Raw genomic sequence first — 11,523 nt, forward strand, 5'->3', positions numbered from 1 at the left:
AGCCGGTAGCGCTCGGGCAGCCTGGCTCTTAAACAGAGCCGAAGAGTCGGGGAGGAGCAGAGCCGCCATTTTCCCGGACATGTTCGGCTTTTTGGCAATTCCCCCCGGACGGGGGTTTGACTGCCAAAAAGCTGGACATGTCCGGGAAAAAGAGGACGTATGGTAACCCTAGTAACTACTGTACTATATTATAGACCATATGCTGTCACTTGTCTGCTAAAGGTGTTTTTATATGTTAAATAAACAGCATTAAGAATGTTCCACGTCAGCAGAATAGATTTCCTCACTGCAAAGGGTTGACAGTGTATCCTGAATCTTTCTCCTGGTATAAATATAGATCATAATTAAGGTTTTGCATTATATTTTGAGGGAGATTAATATATATAGTATTTCCTAATCTGTTGGATGTTTGAAACATAATTGGCATTCAAGCAGAGTAAATATCTTCTCAAATACCTTCTTTGCCAAAATCCTTGCAATATTGTGTATTGCCAGCAATATGAGTAGCCTATACCACTACAATATCGAAATCAAAAATCCCCAGAAGATGCTTTTGTTAGAGCTGTAGTAATAATTCAGCTGACACAGAATTTTATATTGTATGTCTGTAATCAATGCACATAAACTTAACTAGACTATATATGATTATTCTGTAACCATTGTTTTCTTAAATATGTGCACCCAAGTCCCTTTCCCACGCCTCCTTAATAGAACTTTGTTTCTGGACAAATTGGGATTAAAGATTTGTAAAATCTTAAGTGTTTTGGGCTCTACTTGGCTCTTTAGGTTTTAGACTTCAGTCTCCACCTGCTGCTTATGCAGATTTAAGTAGTTGCCTTGAGCCAGAAGTGTTTAGCTTATGCAACTTACAAACTGCACAGGGTATGCATGCACAGATTGCATTAACCTTGAAGCAAATCTCTTCGTTTTACAGATTTTATAAACAAAGTTGGATGTGTTTGCAAAGCTTTTCTGTTTCCTGAATCAGATTGTTTGCGTGTGCATGCAGAGTTTGCTCTGTTTTTCAATAGCATTTTTAAACTCATTTTCCACGGGTACACAGTGAGAAATTTCTGATTGCTCTAGTATTGGTGAAATTTAGAGTGGGATAAAAATCAATTTTATAACCAAAAGCAAATCACAGTCTAAATCATGGACAGACTACCATCTCTCCATAATACCAAAACTCTGTACTAGGGCAGGAAATGATATTAGAGCATTACTTAAAATTACTTCTTTTTGACAATCATTTGTTCATAGTTAACTAACTGTTCATTATTTGGACAACCTACTGTGTATAATGAATTCTTCTTTGAGTAACTTTATATCTGGCAGCTTCTATCACAAAACATTTTGATACATCTTTTTGTGGTAGTAAAATAAATGTAAAAATAGTATCTGTAGGATTAAATTAGAAATAATAATAAATTTTAATTTGTTAGTATAAACTTTTACTTTCATTTTACTTTCTTTTTTGTAGTCCTTTAACACATTGCACATGATGTATCATGAGGCCACAGCTTGTCACGTGACTGGAGACCTGGTGGAACTTTTGTCAATATTCCTCTCGGTCCTTAAATCAACACGTCCATATCTTCAGAGAAAAGGTTTGGTAATGATTTTTTTTAATAGAGATTATAGGCTTTAGTTTGTTTGAACTAATTAATTTTCATGGACAGAAATTCTTTCATTGTTTGTCTCGTTGCTATGTAACCTTTGGGAATCATCTTTTTCTAGACAGTAACAGTGACTAAATTAATTTAATTATTAAAGTGTTAAAATGTATCTAAAAATAAATAGTATAGTTTTGACAGCAGTAGACCAGTGACAAGTCTTAGGTTTCTAATTTGATTAAGATCACATTTATAAAATTGATACAATGATCGTTTTAATTGCTCCATGTGACCATTTTCTTTCTTACTTCAAGAATTAAAAGTTGTCAAGCATTTGGAATGACAGATAACTTAGCATGTTTTTGTATTTGCAGATGTGAAGCAAGCGCTAATCCAGTGGCAGGAGCGAATTGAATTTGCCCATAAACTCTTAACTCTGCTAAATTCTTACAGTCCTTCAGAACTTAGAAATGCTTGCATTGGTAAGTTGTATTAATGCTACTGCAGTCTGGAAAGATTCTTTCCATATAACTCAATTTAAAATTAACAGAAACAGTTCTATATTACGATTATTTATGAATGTTCTGCACATTGGATTTGTTAATTTTTTGACATTAATAGAATTATTGTTTATTTTCCCAAGGATCTTACTAATCCTTGTATATCAAGAATAAAATGAATATTTAGGATTTGTTAGGCATCATTTTATATTATTCATCTAGCTTGTTTAAAAGCCTGGTGCCTGATTCTATTCTCTTCTCGCTTATACTAGTGTGAATCAGGAATAACACTGTTGAAATCAATAGATTTTCTACAGTGTTAGTAAGATCAGAATCAAGTTCCAGATCTTTAATTTAGCATCCACAGGGTAACTAAATTAATATTTAAAGTTAGTGGGAAAACTCATTTGTTGTGAAGCACAGAAACCTCATTACCCTGAGTAAGAACTCCCTGTGTCCATTTCTATGCCCCATTTACTAAAAAAAGGCAACAATAAAAGTAAAAAGATATGTTAAATAGCTTTTAAAAGTACCGGGCTATGATGTTTCTTGCTTCTTGATTCCTGGTGGGGTGTTTAACTTGTAGGAATGGACGTCATACCAAGAAATTCTTGTCTTCTTGCATTAGCAAACTTCTTCTGAAAGGCTTTATCTGATTTTTTTTAAGGAGTAGAATCTGCATTTTTTTCTTGTTTGTGAAGGCCTAACCCACTGTCCAAATTAACCCTATTTTTAATATAATTTGTATGCCTTTTCCTGTTACTTTGAGTGCCCTTGTCATTGTCGTCCTGGCTGCTGCTGGTTGCCATTTTCCAGGCATCATACCTGATATGGTAAAGAAGAAGCAAAGAGGGTAATTTTCTTGAGCTTCTACTTCCTACAATTTGACACCCCTCTTATTGGTTGTTAAGGGAAAGTTGATATAACACTGATTAGGTTTTCTTCTAGTGGTAGAGGTGAAGGAACCTTGATTATTTCAGGTGTTTTCACATTAAATTTTGTTCACTATAAAGCCTGCCTCCACAATGTGCACTAGCAGAAATAATACCAAATAGATCAGGTTTTCAGATGCATGAGCCATAAGTCATGTTTACACTTAAGAAATAACTTTGTGTAATAGCAAAACCAACTTCTCATTTGTAGATGTCCTCAAGGAGCTTGTGCTTTTAAGCCCTCATGATTTCCTGCACACTTTGGTTCCATTTCTGCAGCACAACCATTGTACATACCACCACAGTAATATCCCAAGTATGTATTTCTAATTGTTGTATTTTACAGTTGAATTTCAATACAATTGCTCTTTGTGTGCATTGAGGGGTACTAGTGTTGACCTTTTAAATTCTTCATCATTTTGTCCTAATTTACGCTACAGTGTCTCTTGGACCTTATTTCCCCTGTCGTGAAAATCTGAAATTAATAGGAGGGAAAAGTAATATCCGTCCTCCTCGTCCTGAACTCAATATGTGCCTCTTGCCTACGATGATGGAAGCCAGCAAGGTATGTACATATATGGACATAGGGAAACCTGTTTTCCTGTCAATGGCATTACATATTTGTAGTTTGTAAAGAAAGCATAATTTTAAGTGCTTTCAAAATGATGCCTTGTACAATGCGTTTACCCACTAACTTACTGTGTAAGCAAATTTTAAAAACTGTACTTATGAAATTTAAAATTTTCCTCAGTGGGTTTGAATTATGTGGTGGTGCCTGTGCCCAAAATGATGTAATATTATGAATTTCCATTACAAATATTTATATAGTGTATGAGCCCACATTTTATAATTAATAATTCTTTAGTATTAAGAGCCAGTTTTAAAGGAAGTCTCTAAAATTGCACCAACCATCTTTCTTGCTAATATTTTTGCGTATGTATTTTTCATCTGCGTGTTTTTTCATTAAATTGTGTTTGCATGCATGAATCTCAGATACTTAGATTTCTAACTATCTGATCTGTGCATGCCAATGCTTGAGCATATAAATGCAAAAATTTGGATGCAGAAATTATATGTGAAAACTTTGGAATGCAAAACTGCAGACCTGATTTTATCGATTGGGCGATATATATCTTTGAAAATTTAGTTGTTCTTCGATTGATTCCTCATATCGATTCCAATTAGTTGTGTGCGTGCCATATGCACAGTCATTGGAAAGTTTTTCCTTTAGCGGCACCCGTCGGGTCGGCTGCAGAGCCCTCTGGGGTGTCACCTCCATGGCACTCAATATATGACCCTGCTAACCTGGCGCCTCCTCATTTCCTTCTTACCGCCAGTGACAGTCATTGGAACTGTGGCGACTTGCTTAACAAGTTCTTCTCTCATTCTTCTAGCTTTCAGTTCGTATTAGTTTAGTGTTACTTGTATTTGTAGTTAGTTAGTGTTAGTAGTTTTAGCTGTTGGGTGTGGGGGTTTCCCCTCCACCCCAACTGCCTATCTCCCCTTGGGGACTCAGGGCATATCTCAGTACCAAGGGTTCAAATCCTGCAATAAGCCCATGCCAACGGGCGACCCCCACGATGCTTGTCTGAAGTGTCTGGGGGAGGCGCAGCAGGCTGATAAGTGCAGAATTTGTAAAGGGTTTCGCCCTAGAATGAAAAAGGAGTGGGACTTTCATTTAAAACATCTTCTTATAGAGGCGGCTCTCAGACCGCAATCCACCTCTGTGCAGTAAGACACGGCACCAAGTTCATCGGTGCAGAGCGCTCCGGCATCCGTGGTAGATGGACATAGGGACCCACAGCAACGCAACCAAAGCCAACGGGAATTGTCTGGGACTGATCTCATTCCCTTGCGCCGCAGGAGCGGCACCAGAAGCAGGGTAGGAGTGGATCTCCGCCTTTGAGACCCAATCCCTCGGAGTCAGCCATTGGAGCGCATCCCAGGAAGGAGCACCCAACACCGTGATGTTTGGAACCAGCACTGTCGACTTCTGCACCGTAAAGGGGACCGTTGAGTCCAGTACCTTTGGACTCCGCAAGCCATATGGTGGAAGAGGTGGGGATGCCATCCACCCCAGACACCTTAGAGGCCAGGAGGGATCTCAAAGCCATGACTGCACCGAGGTCCCCGGCTTTCCGGGACAAGCCCCCGGCGCTACTGAAAGTGGCACTGTCATGGGGCAAACCGGCGATGCTGCATCTGCCTACACCCAGCAGATCACCAGTCCAGATAACACCAGGGGAATGTCACATCCATGCTGAAATTTAGGGAATTGTTGCCCTTGGAGTCCAGGGAGGTGTTTGGGGCTATTGTTGAGGAGGGCAAAGAAGTAGCATGGACCTCTTTGCAGGCCTCTTTGGATGCTGCGGCACTGCACCCTTTCCTCAGGGATAGTCATGAGGAGGAGTTCAGGGCTACAGGCATCAGGCTTATCCCCAGAGGTGCAGCAAACTCTGCAGGACCCGCCATTCGATGGGGCAGGCCTGTTTGCAGAGCAAACAGACGCCAGGCTGCGCAGCCTAAAAGACTACCGGGCGACAATGAAGTAATTGGGTATGCACACACCAGCAATCCAATGCAAACACTTCAGGCCGCAACTGCAACGCCCTTATCCTCCTTGACTGAGGTAGGATTTCTCTAGAAGGAGGAGCAGAAATGGCAGGCGGAAGCCTCTCCATTCTCCACCAGGGCCCAGCTAAGCCATCATCAGGCTCCAAACGGGCCTTTTGAAGGTGTGCCCAAGGACGGTGCACCCGCCACAACACCGGATCCTTCCCCTTGTTTCTTGAATCGTCTGTCCCACTTCTGCCGTGCTTGGTCCCGAATAACATTGGACTGATGGGTTCTTCTTACTGTAGAAGTGGGATATTCTCTTCAATTCTGCTCCTCCTCTCCATTCCAACCCCCTTCCCCATCCCTCTTCAGGGACCCTTCTCACAAGCAACTCCTTATTCAGGAGGTTCAGGTGCTCCTAGCCATAGGAGTAGTGGAGGAGGTTCCTCAGGGGTCAGGGATTCCATTCCTGATACTTCCTAATCCCCAAGGCCAAGGGGGTTCTCAGACCCATTCTACACCTGCGAGGACTCAGCAAGTTCATGGTAAAATTGAAGTTCCACATGAGTACAATTATCCCTTCTCTGGATCTGGGAGACTGTTATGCTGCCCTTGACATGAAAGATGCGTACTTTCACATAGCTATTCGGCCTGCACACAGACGATTCCTTCAGTTTGTGGTCGATCACAAACTATCCTTTCGTGGTCCTTCCCTTTGGCCTGTCAGCAGCTCCCCGAGTGTTCACCAAGTGTCAGTTGTAGCAGTCTTCCTCCGAAGGAGGCAGGTGCAGATATACCCCTACTTCAATGAGTGGCTGCTCAGGGGGCGCACCAGGGAACAGGTGGAGTCCCAAGTCCGATTAATCAGATCCACTTTCAAGAGACTGGGGCTCCTCCTCAACATGAACAAGTCAACCTTATCACCGACTCAAAAAATTGAGTTAATCGGGGCAATGTTGGACTCAGTTCAGGCAAACCATGGCAGACATCATTTAAGGCCTCAGGCAGTACCCGACCACTACAGCAAGGAGATGCCTGAGTCTCCTCGGCCACATGGCAGCCTGCACTTACGTGGTCCAGGACGCCAGACTGAGGCTCAGGCCACTCCAGGCATGGTTCGCTTCGACTTATCGCCCGGGGCACGACAGCCTGAGCTCTGGTCATGGTGCCAGAGCAAGTACTCGAGTCCCTCCAACTGTGACTCGACCCTCAGACAGTGTGTGAGAGTTCCTTCAGCAGCCCCCAGCCCCCCTTGTCCCTGGTAACGGATGCGTCAGCTCTGGGATGGGGTGTGCATTTGGGAGACCTCCAAACACAGGGCCTCTGGTCACAGGACGAGCTCTCTCTCATATCAATATCAAGGAGTTGAGGGCAGTGAGGCTAGCATACCAAATCTTTCAGGCCCAACTACAAGGCCAGTGCATGGCAGTTATGACAGCAACACCACTGCCATGTTTTACATCAACAAGCAGGGTGGAGCCCGTTCTTCTCCCCTGTAACGGGAAGCCCTCCAGCTATGGGAGTTCTGCATAGCCCATTCCATTCACCTGGAAGCATTCTCTCTACCAGGAGTTCAGAACGCATTGGTGGACCACCTCAGCAGGTCTTTCCACAACCACGAGTGGTCCATCCAGCCAGATGTCATACACTTCCAAAGGTGGGGGTTTCCCCAGGTCAATCTGTTCGCCACCCAGAGCAACAGAAAGTGTCCAATGTTCTGCTCCTTCCAGAGAGACAGCCCAGACTCAATCACAGATGCGTTCCTGCTACCCTGGGGAGGCTGCATGCTCTATGCCTTTCCCCTGTTCCCACTCGTGCACAGTGTCCTACTCAAGTTACGCAGGGACGGGGCGGAGATAATTCTGGTGGCAACAGCGTGGCCTCGACAATGCTGGTACACCACGCTCCTGGAACTGTCGGTGGTCACCCCGATCACGTTGCCACTCCTCCCCCACCTGATCACTCAGGACCACGGTCATCTTCATCACCCTGACCTGCAGTCCCTCCATCTCACTGCCTGGAAGCTTCATGGCTGAACCCCATGGAGCTTCTGTGCTCAGAACAAGTTAGGGAGGTCTTACTCGGCAGCAGGAAGCCCTCCACTAGGGCCTCATATCTGGCAAAGTGGAAAAGGTTTATTTGCTGGTGTGACCAGTGTCATACACCCCCACTTCAAACACCAATACCTCTCATCTTAGAGTACCTTCTGCACCTGAAACTGCAAGGCCTGGCAGTGTCATCCATAAAGGTACACCTCGCTGCTATCTCGGCTTGGATGCTCCGTCTTCGCCAACCCTATGGTTGGCCGGTTTCTCAAGCGTCTGGAATGGCTACATTCCCAGCTTAGACAGCCTGTTCCCATGTGGGACCTTAACCTGGTCCTCTCCAGACTGAGGGGGACCCCATTTGAACTTCTGGAAACTTGCTCCCTTCTCTGTCTGTCGTGGAAGGTAGCCTTTCTGGTCACCATTACATCATCAAGGAGGGTGTCTTGAGTTAAAGGCCCTTACCTCCGATCCACCCTATACAGTTTTCCACATGGATAAGGTGCAACTCCAACGTAACCCGACCTTTCTTACTAAAGTTGTGTCGCACTTCCACACTAGTCAGGACATTTTCCTGCCTGTTTTTTATCCTAAGCCTCATACCAGTGGCTGTGAGAAGAGTCTGCACTCCCTGGATGTTCGGCCGGCGCTAGCTTTTACATCAATTGCACTAAGCCATTCAGGAAGTCAAACCAGTTGTCCGTGGTGGTGGCAGACCGGATGAAAAGTATCCCAATTTCATCTCAAAGAATATCTTGCTGGATCACGTCCTGCATCCGTACGTGCTACGAGCCGGCACTTAAAGCACAGGCCTCATTGGAGGCGTTTCTGGCCCAGGTCCCTGATACAAGAAATCTGCAGGACAGCAACTTGGTCCTCGGTGCATACGTTCATCTTTCATTATGTCACCATTCAGCATGCCAGAGATGATGCAGCTTTCGGCAGAGCAGTGCTCCAATCAGCGATTCTATAACTCTGACCCCACCACCTAGGTATGGCTTGGGAGTCACCTAATTGGAAACGCTGGTCTCCCCCGTGAAATCTGTATAGTATGGGGCAGGGGTCGGCAACCTTTGGCACCCAGCCCGTCAGGGTAAAGCCGTGGACAGGACTGTTTGTTTATCTGGAGCGTCCGCAGGCACTGAGCCCCTCAGCTCCCACTAGCTGTGGTTCGCCGTTCCCAGCCAATGGGAACTGTCGGAAGCGGCGACTAGCATGTCCCTCGGCCAGTGCTGCTTCCCGCAGCTCTCATTGGCCCCGAACGGCAAACCATGGCCAGTGGGAGCTGCGGGGCTCCGGGCCTGCGAACACTCCAAATAAACTTTTATCCTGATGGGCCAGGTGCCAAAGGTTGCCAACCACTGGTATAGGGTAAAAGCACACAAAAGACCAGATTTCACGGTCTGTGACATGTTTTCATGGCAGTGAATTTGTTAGGGCCCTATCTATAAAACTGTCTTTAAAGAACGTTTTGGGTGTTGCAAACAGATATTAATCTGGTTATTGATATGCCCTTTAAAAACTGAATGTATGTACACTGATCTGCAAATTAGCATCTAATTTTATTCACATCAAATCTATTTTGAGTTAATTTTGGAAATGCTCATCAGGTTATACAGCAGTATATTATTAAATGCATAGAAAACTTACGGCTCTTAATAAGCTTATTAACTAAATTTTTAGGTATGTCATGTAGTTGCCCAGTTGCTTAATTTAAACTTAATCGATTTATAAATTGTCTTCTTAAATCTTCAGGGTAAAGATGATGTTTATGATCGTATGCTTCTAGACTACTTCTTTTCGTACCATCAGTTCATCCATCTATTATGTCGAGTTGCAATCAACTGTGAAAAGTTTACCGAAACTTTAGTTAAGATGAGTAAGTATGGCAGTTAAACAGTAAATCCTACCTAAACAGACTTCCCTTAGCCATTGAGATGTTTTGTAGTGGCAATTATGCGAAACTATGTACTTACTTTTTAAAATATAATTCAGTATATTGATAGTCAATTGGATTTAGGCTCCAAAATGCTTAAATCCCGTTAGAAAATGAGATTTAGGCTCCTGAATCAGTTCTGTATTGCAGAGCTGAGCACAGCAATACCTAAATACCTTTACAAATCTAGACCTTAATCCTCAGCCTTGCTGAGACTGCTAACAAGTGTGCCAATTAGTGCCAACTCTGACAGTGGTTTCTGGGATATGGATGCCTCATCTATGCAGTAATAGCTGAATTGAGACCACCAATTCATTTTATATAAGCAACCAAAGAGCCATCGGAGAGCACCAACTCTGTCACTATAGACCTGGGCCTGATTCTAGTTAATAAGTTACGGCCTGACCACACTATAACTTTTAGCTGAGTTTGTACTCATCTGGTGAAAATGGTTTTTACCTCCACACATGGCAGCTGTGTTTCACCCCTGCCAGAGGCCTAGAGTAGTCTTTCTATAACAATTCCAGGACACTAGTTTTTTTTACTCTGCCTGTCTAACGAGTTCAGCAGTCCTTCTTCATCCCAGCTCTCTCTGTGTAGGACATCCTAAAGTGAATTGCCACACATACGAGTGGTGCTCTGTGTGTGCATCTTCTGGAATAACTACTCAGATTTTCCCACAATACAGTATAGTTAGGCAGCATGATAGGTGTAGATACACAAACATGGTTATGTTGTCAGGAAAGTTTCTTTGTAACTGATAAGAGCTATCTTTTTGACTAGTTACAAAATTATGGAGGTAGTGTGGATTGGCTTTTACAGGTAGGAATTAATTAAGCCATTGAGTCACCCACTGATTCTTTGTTCAAGCCATGAACCACAGAGCAAAATTACTATTTAGTGTGGGATTTTTCTGCTGAAGTGTTTATCAAGAATGTGTAACCTTTGCTATTGATCACTATTGTTACCTAGCCAATGTTTCATTATGTGTATGTAGATAAAGTTGTGGCTTGAGGTGAAGATGAAGCTTAAGAAATTTCAAATCTGTTGTGCTCATGCTGCTTTGTTTCTCAAAAAATATGAAAACTGATAAATTGTTCCAGCTAAAGAATTAAAAGAAAACAATATTGAGATCAGATGCTACATTTTAGACTCAGCAGGTAAAAATATAGAACAAAGTCCTGTTCTGTAGACTAACTACTATAAAAACCATTCTAGATGCTAGACCTTTGTGGTCATATGTAATTGGTTTAGGATATAGTCCTCTGAATTTGTATGGTGCTTCAAAACTATGCAGGTCAAAAAATAAATATATCCTACAAAGATCAGTTTTAGGTAGTTCTTTATGTCATCAGTTTTGTTTTCTCTTAACATTTCAGGTGTCCTCGTTGCTTATGAAGGTTTACCACTTCATCTTGCATTGTTTCCCAAACTTTGGACTGAGCTGTGCCAGACTCAGGTAAAATTTAAATGGGTTTGAGAACCAACTGAACAAGAATATTTACCAGATGTGACAACTGTAAATGTTTTAAAGATAGTTACTTTTTAAACAGCAATTCATAAGACTAATTACTAATTAAATTCAGTACTTTAAATGTATTGGGTGTTGTTAATTTGTTCACAACTTTAACCTTTTTAAAATTAAATGTTAACAATTAGTAACACCTTGTGTTTATATTGTGACTTTTATCCTGAAGGATCTTTTTAAAAAAAAAAAAAAAAAGCTAACTGATATGCAGATCATGTATACCCCTGATCCTGCAAACACTTTTGTATGCTACTAACTTTACACACATGCATAAATATTAGTAAGCTTGGAGCTTGTGCTTGTCAATAGAGATTGCTTTGCCCACCATTGAAATCCAGCCACTTCAGAGTTGTAGTATACCCAAATATCACAATGAAGAGTGATATATATATATAAAAGATCAATAAATCTAA

General features: G+C 42.4%; 1 protein-coding gene across 1 annotated transcript in view; it reads left to right on the top strand.

Moving 5' to 3' along the window:
* USP34 (ubiquitin specific peptidase 34) overlaps positions 1–11,305 on the top strand; it is a 272,737-nt gene extending 261,432 nt beyond the window's left edge. The window contains exons 68-73 of the mRNA XM_034764180.1: positions 1,481–1,607; positions 1,988–2,095; positions 3,257–3,361; positions 3,486–3,610; positions 9,402–9,525; positions 10,962–11,305. Of these exons, the coding sequence (XP_034620071.1) occupies positions 1,481–1,607; positions 1,988–2,095; positions 3,257–3,361; positions 3,486–3,610; positions 9,402–9,525; positions 10,962–11,062 (690 nt within the window). The 3' untranslated portion in view covers positions 11,063–11,305. The remainder of the gene's footprint in view (positions 1–1,480; positions 1,608–1,987; positions 2,096–3,256; positions 3,362–3,485; positions 3,611–9,401; positions 9,526–10,961) is intronic.
* Positions 11,306–11,523: the final 218 nt, after the last annotated feature.

This window comes from Trachemys scripta, chromosome 3 (assembly GCF_013100865.1).
Source record: "Trachemys scripta elegans isolate TJP31775 chromosome 3, CAS_Tse_1.0, whole genome shotgun sequence".
Classification (NCBI taxonomy): Eukaryota; Metazoa; Chordata; order Testudines; family Emydidae; genus Trachemys; species Trachemys scripta.